Source organism: Pantherophis guttatus, chromosome 8 (assembly GCF_059756535.1).
Source record: "Pantherophis guttatus breed Tessera chromosome 8, ASM5975653v1, whole genome shotgun sequence".
In the NCBI taxonomy this organism is placed as follows: domain Eukaryota; kingdom Metazoa; phylum Chordata; class Lepidosauria; order Squamata; family Colubridae; genus Pantherophis; species Pantherophis guttatus.
This window is the reverse complement of record NC_142070.1, coordinates 17,736,457-17,761,092: the sequence shown is the minus strand read 5'-3', so window position 1 is coordinate 17,761,092 and position 24,636 is coordinate 17,736,457. Positions and strand designations below refer to the sequence as shown.

General features: G+C 41.6%; 1 protein-coding gene across 2 annotated transcripts in view; it reads right to left on the bottom strand.

The window, feature by feature from the left end:
• Positions 1-282: 282 nt before the first annotated feature.
• Positions 283-24,636, bottom strand: part of GRID2 (glutamate ionotropic receptor delta type subunit 2) — a 1,144,662-nt gene continuing 1,120,308 nt past the window's right edge. The window contains exons 15-16 of one of the 2 annotated variants that reach the window (XM_034440485.3): positions 13,866-14,106; positions 283-829 (exon numbers count right to left, since the gene is read on the bottom strand). In XM_034440485.3, coding sequence (XP_034296376.1) covers positions 407-829; positions 13,866-14,106 — 664 coding nt within the window. In that variant the 3' untranslated portion in view covers positions 283-406. Of the gene's footprint in view, positions 830-13,830; positions 14,107-24,636 lie in introns of both variants that reach the window. The other variant, XM_060686953.2, reaches the window with a different exon arrangement.

The window sequence follows — 24,636 nt, the reverse complement described above, 5'->3', positions numbered from 1 at the left end:
TACTAATAAGAGTTTTAGAAGGATGGCAGGCAGTTGTCCTACAGTAGCTCAGGTTGCATTTACTTCGGAGTAAAGTAAATGCAACCATCGAGTCCCACCAGCTTGACGGTTATAAAGTTAAGTTACAATATGTTCTAGAAAAGACATACTCTAGAACTGCTTCAATTCAGCCAATGCAGCTACCCTAAAGAAACTGGGCTGGAAAAAAAAAATCAAGGGCCTAACGTAGTAGAAGAGAGAAAAATGAAAAAAGAGGAGGGCAAGAGGAAGGATAATGAGTGGTTACTAATACTCCAGGTTTCTTTTTTTTAAAAAAGTTACATCCAAGTTAGTTCCACAATATCACAGCCGCTCCTTGCAAAGGGAGTCCCAAGAAGAAACAGTGACAAAGCCAATGTCTGAAGCTTTAGATAGACGTGCCTCGATCTGGATCGTTGCCGATGTTAAGCCCTAAAGTTGGAGTAGGTTGATACGGGATCGAAGACATTGTTTTGATCGGACTTCTGAAAAAGCCCCCATTTGGAGCCCTGTGCCTAAAAGGGCCAGTCCGGTGTTCAGGCACGTTGCCGAAAGAGAACCCAGAAGCAGCTTTAGCTGAAAGTGTGCGACTAAGAGTCTGGATCTGCTCTGGTATGAAAGTTGTGGTAGTGATGTGAGTGTTCCTGAAGTCACTGATTTGCTCCAGGGCTTGACGCGTGGGCAAAGTGTCAATGTCCAGTGGAGTCAAGTCAATAGAGGAAGTGGAAAACTGTTTATGGGGACTTTCATCATCTGTGCAGAGGCTGTTCACACGCCTGTGGAGATGCTCTAGATCAATTTCTTTGTCGTCCTGGGAGGAGCAAAGCAAAAAAGGGAGAAAGTGAATAAATTTACTCTTCGATGTCTTCATTTTCCAAACCAAAAACAGAAAGTCTTTCACAGTGAGGGGGGAAAAGAAGTTGAACCAGAATTAGGAAATAGCAACAGCAATAGCAGTAGTGCTTAGATTTACATTCTGCTTCACGGTGCTTTACAGCCCTTTCTAACTCTCAGGTTTACAGAGTCAAATTAAGCCACAATTGATATTTGACATTTTGAGGGTGGTGAATTTTATTAATACGTCCCTTTCTCTCAAAAGGAAGAGGTGGTTGGAGCTTTGCAAACCCAGTGAAAATTTACTTTTAGTCAAGGATGTGGGAGCTCAACCTGAATAGAGAAAAGGGATGTTCATGCAAGCTTCCTCCTGTGTTTCTGACCATGCATGGTGCTCAGAAGTCTACTGTACATTTAGACTTGTGGACTTCAACTTCCAGAATTCCTCACCCAGCTTTGCTCCCAGAATTCTGGGAGTTGAAGTCCACAAGTCTTAAAGTTGCCAAGGTTGGAGATCTATGCTCTATATAGCTTATAGCAATAGCACTTAGGCTTACATACAACTTCACAGTGCTTTACAGCCCTCTCTAAGCAGTTTACAGAATTGGCCTATTTCCCCCAACAATCTGGGTCTTCATTTTACAGACTTCGGAAGGAAGGAAGGCTGAGTCAACCTTGAGCTGGTGAGACTCGAACTGCTGAACTGCAGGCAGCTGGCAGTCAGTAGAAATAGCCTGCAGTACTGCATTCTAGCCACTGCGCCACCACATTCAAAAATGAATCAGAATTTAATCCAGACTATTGGCAGGGCGTTGATCAGGCCAACTATCTAGAGGAACCGTTCCAGTTTTGCGGACCAGTGGGGGGGGGAGAGGGAATGGTTACATGCGAACAGTGTGTGTGTGTGCACAGCTCCATTTGCACCAGTGGTCTGCACATGAGCCTACCTCTTGCACAAATGGTGCTTCGTGCGTGCACTAGCCCACTGCTCGTGCAAGTGGAGTTGCACGTGTGCGTGCATTCATCCGCTGCTTCTGCAGCCCAGTTCCAAACGGACCGTGGCCTGGTAGTGGCCTGTGGCCCAGGGGTTGGGGACTCCTGATCTAGAGGTCATACTGCTGTTTCAATGTACCGTAGCTTTTGTCTTCAACATTTTCCTAGAGCAGTACAGTGATCAGACTGGCAATTTCTTCCAGATTCTGCCACGTCTTATGTTAAATAAAATAAGTTGGCATAGTTTGTTCCATGTGGTACTGCTGTTGGGGTATGGCATCCTATGGTATCCATGGTGTCATACCCATTTTTATTTTCCCACTCCATATGTAGCTTTTAGTCTATACTGATAACTAATTTAGACTCAAAAATTAATTCTCAGGCAGAATAAATTCTGAGTATTAGACTATTGATCCGCTTCGGTGGTTCATAAGAATTATTGCAATCTTTGCAGTCATATATAGCATCATTTTTAAATGTAACTCAAACATTAGTGATATCGAAAGCAAATCTTAGTTGCTCCTTTTATCATCCCACATTATAAAGTGTGCAATCCAGTGGTGGGTTTCAAAATTTTTTACTACCGGTTCTGTGGATGTGGCTTGGTGGGTGTGGCATGGCTTGGTGGGCGTGGCAGGGGAAGGATACTGTAAAATCTCCATTCCCTCCCCATTCCAGGGGAAGATTACTGCAAAATCCCCATTTTCTCCCGATCAGCTGGGACTCGGGAGGCAGAGAATAAATGGGGGCGGGGTCAGTCAGAATTTTTACTACCGGTTCTCCAGAACTGGTCAGAATCTATTGAAACCCACCTCTGGTGCAACCCATAATATTTTCTGGAAAAAAAAAGTGACTTTAGCTTATCAGTTGTTTATTTCACTAAGGTAGCTATAATCCACTTTTACTTTGACATATTATGTTTTATTTTATTTTTATTTAAGAAAATGTATATAGCTGCCCAACTCACTCCCAGTGACTCTGGGCGACTTACAGGGATATTAGCAAATAGGTTCCTAAAATTTAGTTTTGACACATTTTTTTTTTCATTCTATTACTGTGAGATCCAGCCCAAGCACGACATAGAACAATCCAGCCAAAATTCTCTTCTTTATTTCCTTACACCAAACAGACAGAATCTTGGCAGGGTAAACTTTTATTATTCTTACCCTAATGTATATACAGGCGGTCCTCGACCTACAACCATTCATTTAGTGGCTGTTCGAGGTTACAACAGCACTGAAAAAAAGTGATTTATGACCATTTTTCACTCTTAAGACCCCTGCAGCATCATCACATGACCAAAATTTGGCAATTGGCATGTATTTATGTATCCTGTAGTCATGTGATTCCCTTTTGTGACCTCCTGACAAGCAAAGTCAATGGAGGAGCCAGATTCTCTTAACAATCTTAACAAGATTCTCTAAGCAGTGATTCACTCAACAACTGTGGCCCAAAAGGTTGTAAAACGGGGCACTTAACGAGTGTTTCACTTAGCAACAAAAATTTGGGGCTCAGTTGTGGTCGTAAGTCAAGGATTACCTGTATTGCTCAGAAATCAACTATTCTGATGATCACTATGTAAGGCCTTCTCCCACAAAACTATCAGTGACAATACCAAATCACAACTTATTTCTTTTCTATATTTTAGAAATACACTCTGAACATCCAAATCCTCACTAGTAGGGCGACTCAAAATCTTTCATTGGCTTTTGAGTGCAATTATTTTGCATTCCTTTATTGCTATGACTGCTACTCCTGATGGAAGTATAGATCTTCTTTAAAGTTTTACTTGGTTTCGGGCAAGGAAAGCATTACAAGAAAGAAGAGGAGGAAAATGGAGACGAAGATAATATGAAATAATGCAAAAGAAAATGTCACAGAAGCTTTAGGGACAAAATTGTGTTGTTGATAAGAAGATAATGAAAAGCTAAGGAACATTTCTAACAGGGAATTTGTGGGTTTTAAAGGCTACATGTAAATTGCATATATTGATCAGAATAAATGTGGCAATTCTTTGACTGCTAATTTTGAGTGCTTTATTTTGAAGGTAATTCAGACTTGGCTGATATGTGCATTTGAAAAAAATGGCATTTATAATGATGCTAGATTAAAACTGGAAGCTCTCTTGCTGAATGAAAGCACATTTTTAGCCCTAAGTAGCATTTTTCATTATACGAATAATACATTTTGAAATTAAGTTTCATTCTCGTTGTAACTATAAAATATTATTTTTTCCAAAAAATATTTATATATGTAATGCTTAAATATAGAATTGTTGTAACATTTTATCTACCGTATTTTTTGGCGTATAAGACACTCTGGAGTATAAGACACACCTTAGTTTTTGGGGAGGAAAATAAGAAAAAAAAATTCCGCCTCTGCCTACCAGCATCCATCGGTATTCATCTGGCTAGCGTCCTGTCAATGTGTGAGAGAGTTGAGGGCTGTTTGGAAATTGAAACAGTATTTGCTGTATGAGCAACAAGGAAGGAGACAGCAAGAAGCCTGGGCGTGGCTTAGCTCTGCAGCTCTGAGTCTGTGTTGAGCTAGTGCTAGTCTGCTGCTCAAAGCTGAAACTCCTCTCCTCTGCTTGTGTTTTGCTTGTATTTACTACCACGTTGGAAAACCTGCTTTTGATATTGTATATTTGCTTCATGTGTTATTTTATATATAAAGAGAAGTTATTGAATCCTGATGAACTTGTGTGTGCTTTCTGGATGTGATTGCTGTTGCAAACTCTGACATGTCCTTGCAGCAAATAGTGAACAGCCAGGTCAGCTTCAGCACATTATTGCAGCCTGATTCAACACGAGCAGCTGATTGGCGGGTGGATCAGCCTCCCGGAATACCCCCAGTCAGCTGTTCCAGGCTGCAGGGATTGCGACAGACCATCACTGCCTCCATGCCTCGTGTTTTTGGCTACATTCGGTGTATAAGATGCACCCAAATTTTCACCCTCTTTTAGAGGGGGAAAAAAGTGTGTTTTATACGCCGAAAAATAAGGTATTTACTTACACCCAACTTACAGCTTACAACCTTATTATATATTCTGGAGGAGAAAGATCTAATACTAGGTGTTCAGTCCTGGTAAGAATTATAGCCATTTCTGCCATCTAGTTAATCAAATGTCTTAATATTGCCTTAGTTTTTAAATATACCAAACTCTGTACATGGCTTCCTTACTCATTTTTGTTTTCAAATCCTCCTTATCAAAATTCAGTATAAATGAGTATATTAACCTAATCAAGCAACAGTGTGCCAATTAACGGAAAACCAACAATAAAGATAAATAACATGCATTGCATTTCCGTGTGTGTGTGTATGTGTGTGTGTGTGTGTTTTTGTGTGTGTGTGTATATACACTCCCACATACTGAAAATACATTTTCTTTCTCACTACTATTATTTTCACTGGTTGCATTGCCATTTCCACTTTTTACCATGTCCTCAAACAGCTGTAAGAGAACCAGAGAATTCTGCAGGAATTAATATGTATTAATTAAGCTTTATTTGATACAGTGGATGTATGAAATAAAGTCTAATGTGGGGGGGGGGTTGTCCAAATGTATTAACTGCTAATTTACACTGCATATATGCACACTTATGTTCCATCACTTTTTTCGCTGCCTAGAAGTCACTTGGCAAATACGGATAGAGATATGGGTACAATATCTATCTTGTTTGAGACAGTCCTTGATTTAGAATCATAACTGAGCCTGAAATTATAGACATAAGTTATTGCAATCGTAAGTCAAAGTATCATATGACCAGATCCTATTTTTCACCATTTTTTTCTGGTGGTCATTCAGTGAATGCCATGGTCATTCAGCAAATCAATTTTCCCCAATGGGCATGTTTTGCTAGAAACAGGAAGTAAACATTGGAAACTGGAAAAAAAAGGTCGCAAATCAGAGGACACCGCAAATGGTCATAAAGGTGAGCTAATTGCTAAATACCCAAAGTGCAATCACTGTGACTGTCGGTAGTCCTAACATCATCGTAAGTAGCTTGCGATGATGTTAGGACTACCCTAACATCGTAAGTAAACAGATCGTAAGTAGCTTTTGGGGGATGAGATCCTCGTAACTTCAAATGGTTGTTAAGCGATTCATAAGTTGAGGACTGTATTTAAGGATCGTTTGGGGTTTAAGACTTGGTCTTTTGGTTCAAATATTTAAGCACACATGTTGCTATTATACAGAGGGATTTACTAACCAGGTTTCTGAATATCTACCAATAGCAAAGCAATTCATCCACAATGACCTGAATGCATTCAAAGATAATATGAACTTCTTCTATTCTTATGATACTTATGTTAAATGTAATACGTGAACTATTTTGGTAATTAAAGCACTATCATTGGGTTCAGTTAAACCAAATCTTAATTTTATCTTTGCAGTAACATCTATTTTATCTTAAATAAACATCCTCCATGACATTCCTATGTGCAGGGGTGGGCTGCTGGGGATTCGCAGGAGTTCAGGAGAACCTCTAGCTAAGATTCTGTGCAGTTCGGAGAACCCCCAAATCCCACTCCTGGCTGGCACTGCCCACCCCCCTCTCCCCGGAGTCCCCACACGGCCTGTTTTGGATGCAGGTAAGTGTAGGGTGCGCGCGGAGGCTTGGGGAGGGTGAAAAATGGGCCTACTGAAAGTTTGGGAAGAACTCCAGAGGGCTTCTGGAGCCTGGGGAGGCAGTTTTCACCCTCCCAGAGGCTTGAGGAAAGCGTCCAGAGCCCGGGGAGGGCAACCTCCCCGGGTTGCAGGTGGCCTACTAAACCATGCCCACCAGGGGTGGGTTCTAAATTTTTTTACTACCGGTTCTGTGGGCGTGGCTAGCTGGTCAGAGTCATTTCGGGAAGGTCCTCGCACTTACAACCAGTCCTCGCACTTACGACCCGACTCATTTGTTTGCTTTTAACACTGATCAGCTGTAGGACGGTCCTTTGAAGCCCCCCGGCAAGAGTTTAAACAGTTTTTTTCCCTCTAGTCATCAGCTGGGACTCAGGAGGCAGCAATAGATTGGGGGTGGGACCAAATAAAAGGTAAGAATAACGTGGGTGGGGGGAGGGTGGGGGGGGAGAACCGGTTTGGTGACGTCATATCGTCACCGCTACCAGCCGAACCGGACCAAACCGGGAGGAACCCACCACTGATGCCCACCATGGCCATGCCCACCCAGCAACCGGGCAGAGAACCCCTAGCTAAAATTTTTGAAGCCCACCCCTGCCTATGTGGTCTTTTAAGATTAATTCGACTGCTGAACATAATCTCCATTGTTTATAAGAAAATGAATGGGCGAGTTTTAAAAGTGGTAATTTCCAAATGCCATCCCTTGACCCATAGTCCACCCACTTAAGACATCAAAACGAGACACCACTCACAGGATGGCTTGTGCATAGCTCCACAAAATGATTGCTCCTCTTCTTTCAAATGTGCCTCGGTCAACAGTGAAATATTCAGCCATACGGACATTTAAATTATCACCCGCGGCTCCAGAGTTTACATCCTTTTGAGATTAATGTGGACAGGTCACACTTCTGTCAGAACTATTGTTATAAGGCCGTCTGCAGACACAAGCAGACATGACTGCATGGGTTACTTTGGTTCACAACTTCACAGCTAGTTTTTACAACCTTAAGGCATTTATTTGTTTTCTTAGAATGAAAAGGCTGCATTCTGAAGTCCAGTGGGCTTGGGATAAATTGATGCAATGTAAACTGCACCCGAACAGGGATGCGGTGGCTCAGTGGCTAAGATGCTGAGCTTGTCGATCGAAAGGTCGGCAGTTCAGCGGTTCGAATCCCTAGTGCTGCGTAACGGGGTGAGCTCCCATTACTTGTCCCAGCTTCTGCCAACCTAGCAGAAAGCATGTAAAAAATGCAAGTAGAAAAATAGGGACCAACATTGGTGGGAAGGTAACAGCGTTCCGTGCGCCTTTGGCATTTAGTCATGTCAGCCACATGACCACAGAGACATCTTCGGACAGCGCTGGCTCTCTGGCTTTGAAACGGAGATGAGCACTGCCCCCAAAGTCAGAAACAACTAGCACATATGTGTGAGGAGAACCTTTACCTTTTAAACTCTACCCGGAGATTCTGGAAGATGCCAATGGATTTCATGATGGTTAAAATGAATGCTAGTTCATAATCTTTGCTTTGATGAAATTTTTTTAAAAATATTTTGGATAGAGAGGATTCGATATATAGTTACAATCAGAAGTTTTTAAAGAAGACTTCTCAAAATAAAAAAGACTTGGTTGCAAGTCCCAAGGGTGCTTTTTTTTTTTCAAGAGGCAACTGGACTTTCTATTTTTTCTTTGAAGACATTTTGCTTCTCATCCAAGAAGCTTCTTCAGCTCTGACTGGATGGTGGGGAATGGAAGAATTTATACTCTTTGCAGACAGCGGGACATTTGCATGTTAAGGTAAAAGAACGACTCACTAAAAGAATGATTTTGCTAAAAGAATGCAATTGTCCAGCTGTCTGCAAGGCAGAGGTGGTATTCAGTCGGTTCAGACCAGTTCGCCCGAACCGGTAGCAGAAATCGTGGGTGCCCCCCCCCCCGCCCCAACTCTATGCCATTCTATTTAGGAACGTTTTTGAGGCCGGGTGCATGTGCGGAAACCGCGCGTGCCAGCAAAGTGCATGCGCGGAAGTCCGGGTGCATGTGCGTACGGGGTGCACGCGAGCAAAGCAAGCATGTGTGCATGCGCGCGCTCACATTTGTGAGCCAGTAGAGAAAGTAAGTGAATACCACCCCTACTGCAAGGAATATAAATCCTTCCATTCCCCACCATCCAGTCAGCGCTGAAGAAGCTTCTTGGATGAGAAGTGAAACGTCTTCAAAGAAAAACCAGAAAGTCCAGTTGCCTCTTGAAAAAAAGGAGCACCCTTGGGACAACCATGACCTGGATGACTGAGAATCTCCATAGGCACTTGGTTGCAAGCCAACCAAATTATGATAGGCTGTTCCAAGATACTACTTCATGTAGATTTCACCCACATTTTAAATTGCCAATGTTTGCAGTAGCTAAATGGTTCCCCCCTCCCCTCTCCCCACCTATTTCTTAAGGCTATAAATCACAAGGATAACGTTGGTATAAGTTTTTTCTAAACAGTAATCTCATAAATTGATCCCTTGGCTTTCGGATACAGTCACGTTCTTCTTTTGTCAGTACTCTGATTTAGAAGTGCAGACTCACATTTACTCTGATGAATTGCGAGCCTGCCTAAAGAGAATGATTTAAACAAAACCCAGAGATATCTCTCTATAAGTAGGCCAGAAAAGAAATTTAAAAATAAACAATTCAGGGCTGTGAAAATTAAGCCATAATTTATATTTGACATTTTGAGGGTGATGAATTTTATAAATACGTCCCGTTCTCTCGAAAGGAAGAGGTGGTTTGGAACTCTGCAAACCCAGTGAAAACTTACTTTTAGTCAAGGACGTGGGAGCTCAACCTGAATAGAGAAAAGGGATGTTCATGCAAGCTTCCTCCTGGTTTTTTGACCATGCATGGTGCTCAGAAGTCTACTGTACATTTAGTTCTAAGGTCTGAAGGGGGAGCTCCCACCAATAAGCTCCCGCCAATATACACAGGTAGTCCTCGACATATGACCACAATTGAGCTGAAAATTTCTATTCTTAAGCAAGACATTTGTTAAGTGAATTTTCCCCCATTTTATGATCTTTCTTGCATAGTTGTTAAGTAAATCACTGCCGTTAATAATTTAGTAACCCGGTTGTTAAGTGAATCTAGCTTCCCCATTGACTTTGCTTGTCAAAAGGTTGCAAAAAGTGATCACGTGACCCTGGGACACACAACAATCATCCTAAGTGTGAACCAGTTGCCTGAATTTTGATCACTTGATCGGGGGGGGGGGAGAGGCTACAAAGATCATAACTGTGAAAAAATGGTCATAAGTCACTTTTTTCAGTGCCGTTGTAACTTTGAATGGTCACTAAGTAAGTCAAGGACTTCCTGTATATGAGCCGTGGTGGCGCAGTGGTTACAATGCAGTATTTCAGGTTAATTCTGCTGACTACCAACTACCAACAATTTGGCAGTTCGATTCTCACCAAGTTCAAGGTTGACTCAGCCTTCATCCTTCCAAGGTGGATAAAATGAGGACCCAGATGGTTGGGGGTAACATACTGATTCTGTAAACCACTTAGAGAGGGCTGTAAAGCTCTGTGAAGTGTTGTGTAAGTCTAAATGCTATTGCTATATGTTTGCAACAAACTTTTGGTTTTTACATTGAAATATATAGCACATCTTTGAAAGAGCTTGACATCTGGAGATACTGGGTATATGGTCTACACACATGTTGCACCACTCATTTAGCCTTCTCTTAGTAGGGCTCTTAGTGGATGCGGATTTGCCACCTAATGTAGGTTCAAAAGAGAGCTATAGCAACTTTGCCTTTCAGAAATACTATGTCTGCTACGGGGTGGGATTCTATTGGTTCGGACCGGTTCGGGCAAACTAGTATCTCCGACGATTAGCTGGGAGCGAACCAGTTCGCTCTGATGATCAGGTCGGCCCGCCCACCCTTCCCTGCACTTTATTTACCTTTATCTTCTCAGCTGATTGGCGTGGCAGAGCGGATCGCCGTGCCTCAGCTGTGTTACTCCCAAGTGGTAACACAGAAGGTTAGTATTTGTAAAACTGCACATGTGTAATTAGCGAACCGGTTGTTAAACCGGCAGTATCCCACCACTGGTCTGCTAACCACGTTCACTACCTTGTCTATGTTAGGCAGCCACTTAAAACTGCTGAGATCTACATACAAACATTTAATGTGTGAAGCAGCTCTTCATTAAGAAAATGAAGTCAAGTAAGAGAGAGCAGTTGTGTTGATTATACTTAGAACAACTTGCTGCTTGAAGTGCTGGTAAGAAATTACCAGAACGAAGCACATGGATTAAACTTGTGGGAAATAGAGTCTATTGGTTTTACAGAACTGTAAGAAGACATGCTAGCTTGTGAAGAAACTACAATGTATATATTTCTAATCTCATGAGCTAGGCCGAAGCCTGAGAATTGTATGTAGGAAGGCCTCTGCTACACTAGAAACCAGTCTTAACCATAATTTCCTGATATGAGTTACTTTAGAGTAACTATTAGGCTTATATACAGGCAGTCCTTGACTTACTACATGTTGTGGCCTGCTAGTGGCCAGCAGAGCTGGCAACAGAGTCAGACAGGGAGGAGGTTGGGGAGGAACTTGGGCCAGTCCTGGGGGCTGGAGAAAGCTCGGACGAGGGCTCTGCGTCAGAGGCAGAGAGGGAGCTAGACAGCAGCGAGGCACAGGAGCAGCTGGAGCCCGTTTCCAGTGTGTGCATACGCAGAGCTGCCAGAAGACAAGAACAACTCAGAAAGCAGGATTGATTTGGGAGTAAAGCCACATCTTGGAGATGATCTGCGCACTTTCCACCGTGCCCTAAAAACGTTTCTGTTTCATCAAGCCGGGCTGACCTGACCTAACTTTTTAAAATTGTTTTAATTTTAAATTGTTAAATTATGGGTTTTAATATAGGGGTGTTTTAACTGTGGGCCAAATTAATTTAATTGGATTTTAATATTGTTTTAAATTTTGTATTTTTTGTATTTTATCTGCTGGCTGTTCACCGCCCCGAGTCCTTCGGGAGAAGGGCGATATACAAATATAATAAACATAAACAACATTGACTCCTCCCATAGGAAACAAAAGAGGAGCGAATGGGGAGGGGGGTTTTGCAGGAAACAATTCGGTCGGTCAGTCGTTTCAAGAGTGGAAAGTTCTGTTCGTGACTCTAACTGTGCCAAGTTTTGCCTTGTGCTGCGTTTGGAAACAAGTTACGTGGCAGCTTGCCAAGCGAGATAAGGTGTGTTGATATATATTCCTTTGAAAAACTGTTTGGACAAGCCTTGCTGATTGTGAATGAAAGTAATTCACAGTCGTGTAAATAAAAGAGGTTTTGTCGGGACCAAAAATCTGCTTCCTGCTTTTTAAGGGAGCCTAGGTCGGAACACTAGTGACTATTCAAAGTTACTTTCGAGACAACCCCTAGGAACTAGGACCATAAAAGATAATTTGTAAATAAGGGCGTATTTGTAACTAGAGTAATGGGAGATGTAATCAGGGGCGGAGATAATCTATTCACTTTAGAAGTTTGGGATAGGTTGTGACAGCATAAGTACTAAGCCAATGAGGAGGTGGGAGGTAAATTTGTAACAGCAATAGGGAATATAATGGGAACATGTTGATGATTTAGGGTGTGTCCACTGTACCTGCGTGTGCATGGGGGCACCCCCTTTGCAAAGTAGTAAATAAAATTACCATTGTTTTCTCTTGCAAGTTTTGACTGGTGATTGTTAATTTCAAAACTAGACAACGAATCCCACAAACTCAAGCAATTGCCTAGATACTCCTATATATAGCACAGGTAGTCCTCGACTTACGACAGTTCATTTAGTGACCATTCCAAGTTACAACATCATGGAAAAAAGTGAGTTAAGACCATTTTTCACACTTAGAAACCATTTCAGCATCCCCATGCTCACGTGATCAAAATTCAGATGCTTGGCAACTGACTTGTATTTATGACGGTTGCAGTGTCATGTGATCCCCTTTTGCAACCTTCTGACAAGCAAAATCAATGGGGAAACCAGTTTCACTGGACAACCATATTACTAATTTACTAACTGTAGTGATTCGCTTAACAACTGTGGCAAGAAAAGTTGTAAAGTGGAGCAAAACTCACTTAACAAACGTTTCACTTAGCAACAAAGATCTGTGGCTCAATTGGGATTGTAAGTTGAGGACTGCCTGTAGATGGTTTAAGTGAACCTTTCTTAACCAATTTTCATTTTTCATTAAAATCTTATTTGGAAACCAGGGAAATTTAAAGTTGTTTGCAGGAAGGGCATTGGGGATCTACTGTTCCAAGAGCGGGAGGTTTGTTTAAGCACATAATCCTTTGCTCAAAACTGATAACTTTTCTTAAATGTGCATCTGACTAAAAGATTGTATCGTCATCAAAACCCCAAATGTGCTTTTTTCAAGAGGCAACGGGACTTTCTATGAAGAAAGGTGCCTCTTGAAAAAAAAGCACATTTGGGACAACCATGACCTGGATGACTGAGAATCTTCATAGACATATAGTCATCAACACTTGCAAAAAATGAGAAATCTAGTGATTAAATCTAAAGAGAATTGTGTTCCCGTCAATCTGAACATAACTTTACCTGAGTAGATCTGAAAAATGCTTAACACTCTGAAAAATTTTATAGAACAATTTAAGGCAGTATTTTGCATTCAAACATCGCAGAAACGATGGACAGAAGCGTCAACCGATTAAAGTAGTTCTAATAATTATCTGCCATTTGATCACTTGGTCAGCTCATTAAATTTAACTTTGGGGCGATCAACTGCAGATCGTCAAAAAAGAAAGAGCACAAAACCTCCGAATGTAGTTGATTTGTAAGGAAATGTATATAACAATGTACAGTTTAATATACCATCAGTTGTAGGCCTTCTTTTCTTGTTCACATTTTATGAAACAGGGACTTTTTACCAGAAGTCAAAACTGATTAACATTTGATCCTGCTTTAATCAACTAAAGATAAAATTCAGTTAAGCCAATTAAGGATGCAGTCTTAGATGTAAGCCCTATGGAATTAGGAGGATTTCCTTTTGAATGTAGGATCAGGCTGCATCGTACATTGGTTAAAAGATAGATCTTATCCAGATTAGTAATAAAATACTTAATTGCTAATACTTTATATAAATAATATGAAAGCCAATTATTATTCACTAAATGCTCGTGAACAAGATATGTGCTCGTAAATCCCACGGAAATTAATTAGGATAAGTATTTCATAAGTACGACATTATAATATTTCTTTCTTGATGTTTTTTTTTCTTCCAGAGACAAATGGTTCACAATTGGTGATTAAAATGCCATTAAAACATATCAGAAGATGCATTTTCCTTCTCACCTCTAGTGCTATGATGAAATGGAAGGGTCTCATACCTCTTTTGAAGGAACCCGTGAGCCTTTTCTTTTATTCCACCATGTTTCCAACATGGCAATTAAGCAGGAGAGAACAATCCCAGCTGCCAGAATGCAAAAAACACCTGCAAAGCTTTTTATGTCCAAGGCTCCCCCTTTATATTTGGGGTCCACAGAGGAGTGCAGATCACACTGGGAATTCTTTGGCCACCACTTATGCTTCAGTAGATCCATGTGTCCATTCTGCTGAAGTTCTAGAATCCTTGGAGAGAAATCACAGAGTCATGAATGTCTTCAAGAGCCATAGAACATTTATACAGCTGTTGTTCTGGTCCAGAACAGAACCTAGCAGAAGCAAGAAACAGACTCCTTGTCACGAAAAACCCCTCTTTATTTACCTCTTGTAAATTAATTGCATTCACCCACCGAAAAGTTAACTGCAGTACAGACCTTGCGATAATTGCAAGGCCCTGAGCTCCCAGCCAAAAGGCTGCAAATTAAGTTCTGACAAGCAGTCTTTATGGCACGAAACACAATAGCAAAATCTCCAGAAATACGAACTGTTGTCTCCTACGATAACCACTCCCCTTTCCTTCTATTTATTCCCCAGCCAAGGAGGGGCCATTCAGTGTCCACGTGCTTTGTTTCCCACGTTGACTCCTTGTCCACTATTGTTCTCTCCTAACTGCTCTGCACATATGTGCATTTGGAACAGGCCCCAGATGTTCTTCATCCTCACTCATCTCAGCCTCTAAAGGCAGCTGCCTCTCCGGTGGTTGAGAAATGTCGGATGTCCCTGGCTCTATTTCTGTGTCCAACACAGAGCATCCATCAGAGCCTTCCCGAGATTCCAGAACTGCCCAAGTTCTCCCAATCTCCTTCTCATCCGAATCTGCCACCAGCTCCGCTGGCAGCTGGCAGGCCACAACAGCTGTATTGTTTCGGACACCGGAAAATCTCATCCATGTGAAAACATTCCTGATGCCGGCAACCATGTTGCATCAACTATAATCCAGACCCCTTAAGTATAGTCATACTGACATCATGAGATGACTGCATCAATGATAACTATCATGATGAGCATTATAAATTGCCAGACATATGTCCAAACTGTGGAATGATTCAAGAAGCAGTTGTATAAAACCACTTAGCATTCCAATTCTAAATATAGAAGTGAGAATTAGGTTTGAACTATTAAAATATAGAGTTTATAGAATGCCCACAATAATTTAGTTTCATTGAAGTTGCTGATGCTTAAATAGTTTTAACACTGATACTACGGGTCGTAACCAGGTTCAGTCAAGCACTGTTGAAATGAATGGGGTTTAATTTACAATGTCAGTATATTGCGGCCAACAATCTGGGTCCTCATTTTAACAATTTTGGAAGGATGGAAAGCTGAGTCAACCGGAGCTGGTCAGGATCGAACTCCTGGCTGTGGCCAGAGTTAGCCTGCAATACTGCATTCCAACCACTGTGCCATCACAACTCGTGTGTGACTATACCCCATATATTTATGAGGATATAAATAATTTCAATACTAGCACACAGAGGGTGAAAGCAGCTCAAAAAGTTTTAGAAGTGAGATAGGAAGTCACTGTATCACTTGTTTCAAAGCCCATCCCAGTTTGATTGCATAGTGATATATGTTTTGTCAACTACATGAGGAATACAGCTGATCTGATCTTATAGTTTGCGTTACTTTACATGGTGAGTGAGAAGGAAGGCTTGCTTGCGCTAATTCAGGGGTGTCAAACTCGATTTCATTGAGGGCCATATCAGGGTTGTGTTTCACCTTGAGGGCCCAGTGTGGTGTGTCCAGATCAACATCACTCATGTTGGGGGCACTTGTGGTGGCCCAAGTGCTCTGCCAATGAAAATGGGCTCCTGAGCTCCGTTTTTGGCTGCAACGGCTTCCTGCAACATTCTGCCATCAAAAACAGAACTCAGGAGGGCTCCCCGCGGCCCTCCTGAGCTCCATTTTTGCTGGCAGAAGCACCGTGGGCCAGTCCTTTGCTGTTTCTAGGGTGGCCCCAAGGCCAGGTCTAAGCACCCCACAGGTTTCCATGGTGGCCCCCCAGGCCTTGAGTTTGACATCCCTGTTCTAATTCAATGTTTCTCAATCTTGGCAATTTTAAAATATGTAGTTTCAAGTCCCAGAATTCTCCAGCCAGCGTGCTGGCTGGGGAATTCTAGGAGTTGAAGTCCATACATCTTAAAGTTGTCAGGGTTGAGAAATACTTCTCTAATAACTATGCAACATTCTGGGGTACAAGATAAATGCTTTTCCTTGAGCCATGTCACGTGCTCTCACTAGCAATCACAGCATCAGAAATGCAGACAGTTGCTGTTGCAATAAGCCCAAACAAAGGCATGCTTTGTATTCTATTGATTTTAAGCACCTGCTTTAAATGTATCATATTTAAACCAATTGAACCGCAATGCACTTCAACATACTTCCGTTTAATGTCTTTGCTTTAGTCAACACTCACTTGTTCTAAACGGCAAGCAAATATTATCTCTCACTTATATGTACTTATAAGATTCATAGTTCACACAATTTTAAATACTTTAACAATAATACATTTCACAGTAAATGAAAACAGGTCCCAAATGATAAAAAGGAGACTAAAGATTAAATTATGATGCAGTAAATTTATGATGTAGTAACTACAATAGCATATAAATAAGACAGGGTTGAAAGCAACCTGATCTGTAGATTCATGGTCTATGTGCAAAGTTTTAGTGGCTTTCAGAATGTCTCTCTCTCTCTCTCTCTCTCTCTCTCTCTCTCTCTCTCTCTCTCTCTCTCTCTCTCTCTCTCTATATATATATATATATATATATATATATTCATGTATTAACAGCAGCTAGAATTGTATTTGCACAATATTGGAAAAGTGAAGAGATTCCTACTGAGGAGAAGGTGATTAGGAAAATATTAGAATGTGCAGAAATGAATAGACTAACACTAGCAATTAAAGAGAAAGAACAAACTGATTAGTATATGATATGGGAAGCATTTTACCAATGGTTAGAGAATAAAAAAGGAAATTGGAAATAAAGGAAGAAGACAATAAGAAGAAGAATAGAAAATACATTAAGATAGAGATAAGAATAAAATGGCAATTGATAACAAGAGTATAATGAGAATAACCATGTTTAATGTTATTATTGTATTTTTATTAGAAGGTATATTACGAAGGAAATGAAGAGTTACACAAGGTATAATGGTTCAATGTATGTAATTTGTGGAAGGATGTTGTACAGAAATATTTGTACCCAGTGGTGGGATTCAGCCAGTTCGCATCACTTCGGGAGAACCAGTTGTCAACTTATTATTATTTATTATTTATTAATTCAATTTGTATGCCGCCCCTCTCCGAAGACTCAGGGCGGCTCACAATGCATTTAAAATCATTATAAAAAACATTTTAAAATTAAAAACATTAAAACTCATTCACACCATTCATGGCCAGATCTCGCCGGATCACAACTGCTTAAACTTTCTGAGCAGTCTGGTGAACTGGTTCTTGGAAGAAATCATTAGGGCAGAGAACCGGTTGTTAAATTATTTGAATCCCACCACTGTTTGTACCCAGACGACACACTGCTAAAGGAGAGATGAAATGTTTATATTCTTTAAAATGGAAAATAAATTAAAAAACTTTAAAAAAAAAAGAATGTCAAAAAAACAGGAGCCTGAATGGCGTAGGAGGCTAATGCCTCCTAAAGGCAGCATTTAACATCCAGCTGCCTGCAATTACTACGAGTTCAATTCTCACCAGGCTCAAGGTCGACTCAGCCTTCCATCCTTCTAAGATGGGTAAATTGAGGACCCAGTTTGTGGGGACAATAAGCTGACTTTGTATAAATATACAAAAGTATGAAGGCTATTGCTTAACGCATTGTAAGCAGCCCTGAGTCTCCGGAGAAGGGCGGCATATAAATCAAATTAAAAAACCAAAACAAAACACAGCAGAACGTCAACAGGACAGGAATTATTCAGATTTTATGAGAGCAGCCTTTTTTAAAGGATAAGTGGATTCTCAGCCTCCTAAAGTCAAAGCATTTTTCCACCTCCACTCTGGGATAAGAATTTATTAAATTTATTTGCCACTAAATTCCCAGGGACTCTGGGCAGGATGCTCTAATCAGACAGGTGGTATGGTAACTTATGTCTTAGTTATTAAAAAGCTATATAGATTAAAACCAGCTCCCTAGATTGCATACCAAAAAAAGAAGCCTATTGGCAACTAATGTACTTTTCCCAGTGTGGCTCCAACAAAGCTAAAAGGACTCTCGCTTGCCAGCATATGGGCTGCTGTATTTTGTAGCAACTGCAGTTTTTAGATGGCCTTTTAAGGGCAGCCCCATATAGAGCGTCTTGTCAATGTCAATGTCAAAATAATGAGGACATGTAGAGAGCCACAGAGATGATGTTGGGAAGCTAAGCGGAGGCAGATGGTTACATCAACAAAAACATTTGTTAAGCCGGGCAACAGCTACGAGTGTGAGGACGACGCTCGGGATGACTCCTCCCTAATTCTCTGTAGTATAAGAGGGAAAGGGGAAAATTCAGACTTTCAAAGTTGTGTTATTTTTGCCTTGCTCAATAAAATATGCTTTCGGTCAGATTTGTGGAGTCAGCTTCTTGACCTGATTTACTTCACGGGCTTGATAGGATGTGAATGATAGTTGCCTGGGTCCAGTGGTGAAATCCAAACTTTTTTACTACCGGTTCTGTGGGCGTGGCTTGGTGGGCGTGGTGTGGCTTGGTGGGCGTGGCTTGGTGGGCATGGCAGGGGAAGGATACTGCAAAATCTCCATTCCCACCCCACTCTGGGGCCAGCCAGAGGTGGTATTTGCCGGTTCTCCGAACTGCTCAAAATTTCCGCTACCGGTTCTCCAGAACCTGTGAGAACCTGCTGGATTTCACCCTTGGCTGGATCCCAAGATCTAAGAAGGGCTTGTGGACTGTATGAAGCTGGGCAAAAGCTCCTCATGCTATTGTTTTCATTTGCCAGTGGAGTAGGAGCCATGTCCACCCATGAAATTCCATAGCAATAGCATTTAGGCTTATATACCCCCCATAGTGCTTTACAGCACTCTCTGGATGGTTTACAATGTCGGCATTATTTGCATATTGCCCCCATTAATTTGGGTCCTCATTTTATCAATCTCAGAAGGATAGAAGGCTGAGTCAACCTTGAACCCTGTCAGGATCAAATTCCTGGCTCTGGGGCAGAGTTAGCCTGCAATACCGCACTTAACCACTGTGCCACCATACTGGAGAACTACTTCAAGTGCCAACCCCATCAAGAATCAAAGCAGGAGCCCCAAGACAGACTAGATGGCTTCTGAATGAACAATAATTTTCTCCTGCTTTGTTCCCATTCAATCCTTTATAGCCTCTGGATCAAGGCTATATTGGGACACCTCCCGCATCTCCTGCCTGGCACAGAGTGATTCTATCTAACTGGAAATCAATTGAGTATTGATGATACTTTGCTCCAAATCATGAATTGTCCTGTCCAGTGGCTTCATGTAATTATTAAGTAACATTGGAGAGGAGTGGCAAAGGACTCAACCACTTATCTGCCGTCTCTTATTGAGTGGAACTGCCCTCAGAGTAGGAATAGAACTGACGTTTTACAATGCCTGCAAGTCCCAAGATTTGGGGTGCTCCAGAGGTGGGTTTCAGCAGGTTCTGACCAATTCTGGACAACCGGTAGCGGAAATTTTGAGTAGTTTGGAGAACCGGTAGTAAAAATTCTGACTGGCCCCGTCCTCATCTATTCTCTGCCTCCTGAGTCCCAGCTGATCGGGAGGAAATTTTGCAGTAACCTTCCCCTGGATTGGGTCGGGAATAGAGATTTTACAGTATCCTTCCGCTGCCAAGCCCACCAAACCATGCCACTTAAGCCATGCCATGCCACGCCCACCAAGCCACATCCACAGAACTGCTTTTAAAAATTTTTGAAACCCACCACTGGGGTACTCCATAGGATTCTCATAGCTCAAGAGCTTCTGGGTAATCTAACAGGACTAAAAAAGCTGCACTTCCTCTGTCCAGGCCTAGTGGAGCTCATTGATGGGTTACTAGTGCAGATTCTATTATGTAGCTACTATTATGGTGACCAATCGTCCTTCTTTAGGGAGGACAGTCCTTCTTTTGTAAGTTTTGTTCTCTCTCGAAAAGTGTCCTCCTACATGTCCTCCTTTTCGATATTTGAAGACTAATCTGTAAATCTCTGTATTCGATCGATGCTGATCCAATCCGTTGTGTGTGATGTGACATATTTGTATTTGACATGACGATTTGTCAAGGCTCGATACAGTGCGGTGAGACATGATTATGAGATGCATGCGCTCCGCACAGAAAAATTGTTTTGAGAGAATGTGCTGTGTGCAAGTGGCTTTGTTTTCTTCTTACCAAAACATGACACGGCACACACGTATGTGTCCTCCTTCTCATTGTAAAAAAGTTGGTCACCTTACTACTATAGGTCTGAAATCTGAATACAATGAACCAAGACAACTCATTTCCTTCAAAATTGAAGTTCAGCAATGGTGGTATTCAGCCGGTTTGGACCGATTCGGGTGAACTGGTAGTGTCGACCTGCGGCCGCCCCGGTGCTATGCCATCCTATTTAGCCACGTTTTCTAAGCCGTGCACATGCGTGGAAGCTGCGTACGCGAGCAAAGCGCATGCACAGAAGGTCACACACATGTGCAGAAGGCGCACCTGCACATTTTTGCTGCGAGGTGAACTGGCAGTAAAATTTTGTGAAATCCACCTCTGAAGTTCAGTTTCTTTTTCCAAGCTCTGACATTTCATCTCCTCAATGAATTTCTTGGTAAATCAGAACAAAACACAATGACGCACACACAAATGATCAGAAAGGGCAATTTTGCTTAACTCTTTTGTTCAGTACTTTTGTTCAACACTGTTGCATCTGTATTCCAGAAGTCAAGGGTCATGGCAGCAATGCCTGTCATCTTAATGACAAGATGCATGCACTAAACTGTTTATTTAATTTATCCAGCAATGGAAAATCTCTCTCTAATTCCTCACTAAAGATTCCTCACTAAACAGTGCTCGGTTTACTTCTGGTATTCTTGAGGTTCAGATCTTGTTTGATGTTTGTAACACTTTTGAGACTGAAATTTCTTCCTAACTGTATCACGCCAATTGGAATATTGCAGATAGGAAAGATTCCTCTCCGGCTATCAGAAATTTTGACTACAGAGAGATGCAGATTTTGTAATGAGGCAGTGGAAGCGGCGATGTGAAAAGGAATGATTAAATCCTTCAGTTAGGGAAATTATATATCAAGGCAAATTATAGTAGCTTCAAAGTGACTAGTTTGTCTAATGAGGCCAAAAGTCGGATCACATTTGCCCTTTGCAAAATCGTGGATGTTCTGGCAATTTAGTTCAGGTGTTTAGTCAAAGGAACTCATTTGTATGCTGAGGTTTTTGAACACAGCGAGGGTTTCCACCTGGTCTAGTTGGTGAACAAATTCCATTAACGTTCAAAGTGATTTGCATGAGAGGATAATAATAATAATAAAAAAAACAGTTTGGAGGATAATATTAGCCCCGGAAAGCACATTTTTTAAAAAAAGGGACCTCAGGCAAAGTCAGCGTTAAATTTGGCAGTAATTCACTTTTTGTAGTGTGTGAATTTCCCACAAGATGGCACCCTGTCCACAAAAACAGATAAGCCTTCACACATACTCCAGTGTTCAGGAAGAATAAGTAAATATTTTCCTATCAGGAAGCAAGCATATAATATCATCATAATTAGAATATACAGATACTCAGTTTTCAGAAGCATCACTTTAACAGGGTTTTTTCAAATTGTGGAGCATATTCCTTCTACAGAGGAATTATTGAGTCTGTCATCTGCACTCTATAACTGTCTGGTTTGGTTCTGAAACCCAATAAGAGACACAGACACAGAAAACAGAAAAACAATTACTACTAACCTGCCTTCCATTGAGGACCTGTATACTGCACGAGCCAAAAAGAGGGCTGTGAAAATATTTACAGACTCCTCGCATCCTGGACATAAACTGTTTCAACTCCTACCCTCAAAATGATGCTATAGAGCACTGCACACCAGAACAACTAGACACAAGAACAGTTTTTTCCCGAACGCCATAACTCTGCTAAACAAATAATTCCCTCAACACTGTCAAACTATTCACTAAGTCTGCACTACTATTAATCTTCTCATTGTTCCCACCACCCATCTCCTTCCACTTATGACTGTATGACTGTAACTTTGTTGCTTGTATCCTTACGATTTAAATTGATATTGTTTCCTGATTGCTTATTTGTACCCTATGACTATCATTAAGTGTTGTACCTTATGATTCTTGATGAATGTATCTTTTCTTTTATGTACATTTACAAATTCCTTGTGTGTCCAATCATACTTGGCCAATAAAAAAAAAAAAGACTGTTATATCTCCACTCTGGTATATTGGGATTATGTCTTCAAACATTCCAAATGCTTGCTTTGCTTTACAAGAGTCGGGATCCAGTTGGAATAAAGTGAGAATCAGAGGGAATGGGATGAATTAGCTGTCATTCTAGTTGGTCACAAGTTTATCAGCCGGGGAAGGCTGAATGCCAAGAACAGAAATTATATAGATGAACCAGGTGGAACAAAAGAAAGTGAAGATAGAAGAAAAAGGACAGAATTTTAGCCAGGAAGTATTTTCCTTCAAAAGTTGAGATGCTTAAATTGAGATATAAAGTCAAAACTAAGACTTTCTAAGATGGCAGTGGTGAAATCCAAATTTTTTTACTACCGGTTCTGTGAGCATGGGTTGGTGGGTGTGGTGTGGCTTGGTGGGCATGGCAGGGGAAAGATACTGCAAAATCTCCATTCCCGCCACACTCCAGGGGAAGGATACTGCAAAATCCCCATTCCCTTCCCACTCCTGGGGGAAGGATATTGCAAAATCTCCATTCCCACCCCACTCTGAGGCCAGCCAGAGCTGGTATTTGCCAGTTCTCCGAACTACTCAAAATTTCCGCTGCCGGTTCTCTAGAATCTGTCAGAACCTGCTGGATTTCACCCCTGACTGATGGTTTATCGTAGCCAGCAGTTGCGTTGAATTCCATTAACTGGGTGCTCCCTCAGCGGACTGGGTGCTCAAATTATAACATTGAGTGTATACTAGTTATTGAGGAGAGAAATAAGGCTGCAAGCTCGAATGACAGCTATCTTGGTTTGAAACTGCCCTCCCGCCGTGTCATCTAGAGGTAAAGATTGAGCTATTATGCAAATACCAGTTATATCCGTAGCTGTAAAAGCATAGGGCAAACATGTTGCACTGATGAAATATATGCATTATGCATGCATTGACTACAGAAAAATATAGATGCCAAGCAGAGTGTAATAACATTGTGGAAAACCTTTTATGCTGCTCAGTTTAGAGGCAAAGCAGACTGTAGTCCATTAAAGTGCATGGTTTCAGAAAAACTAAAAGGCATGTTGACCTCCAGAGGGTACTGTTCTTATGATATGCAGCGCTAACCTGCCTGTGGTTTTTTATTATAAACCAGCTGATAACCTGGCACTGCCCAGGTATTTATAGACGTTGAAGTGTTTGTCTGACAGGAAGCCATTGAGAGGGGCTTTTCTTCCCCCTACACCCATGCCCATCATCCCTGCCCTCTCCCTTCCCCCTCCCACCCCCCTACCTGTGCCATCATCTGTTTTACCATTTCCTCAAACTGGGCCTGGGACTGGAACATAAATCCCTGAGCTGGGCCATGCTGCGCCTCTGCCACCCCTGCTGAAATAGGCTGGGACTCCTCTGTGGCCTCCATACCCGTTTCACCTTGGTTGGTGTGGTCCCGTCCTTCGTGCGATGGGTTGGGGGCAAAAGGCCGAAGCTGTGAGGTGGGGGCAGACAATCCGGTTAGGCCATGGCGCACTCAATCAAAGGCCTCTGTACTGGCCTAATCAGGCTCCCTTCATAGTCCTACTGCTATAGTGGCTTAATCAGGCTCCCTTCCCCCTCCCATGACAACATGAACAAATGTCTCTCTAGGACGCCGTACTCACTCTCCTTAAAGGCCCAGGCTTTTCAGAGTTATGCTGGAACACACACACACACACACACACACACACACACACACACCAGGGGTGTCTTACCCCCGTAGTGCTTGTCTCCGGAGGGTAAGTCATCTGTGTACCAAGTTTGGTTGAAATTGCTCGAGGCATTCCAGAGTTATGCTTAATCAAACATACATACATACATACATACATACATACATACATACATACATACATACATACATAGATCCTTTATATATATATATATATATATATATATATATATATATATATATATATATATAGAAGAAGAAGAAGAAGAAGAAGAAGAAGAAGAAGAAGAAGAAGAAGAAGAAGAAGAAGAAGAAGAAGAGAATTCCTTCCCTGAATTCTTTCTTCCCTTAACATTATCACGCTGTCTGACATTACTCAGGGTCATTGTTCACCAACATCTAGACGGCCATAAGGACTAAGACCTAAGAAGGGATTCAGTCTTGCTTTTGCTCAGGATTATAATGCAGTCAAATCAGTGCCTGCCATTTTTTTGCCCCCTTTTAAGCATTGTGCACTCTTTAAGGCTTGAAGGCACTTAAACAAATGCTGGCGTTATTAGGAATGTAAAGAGTTTTAAAAAATTTTAGGCAACTATACGAGTCCATGCCAGTTTTACTTTTTCTAGGAATTCAGTTCATCCATTGCTGAGACTCAAAG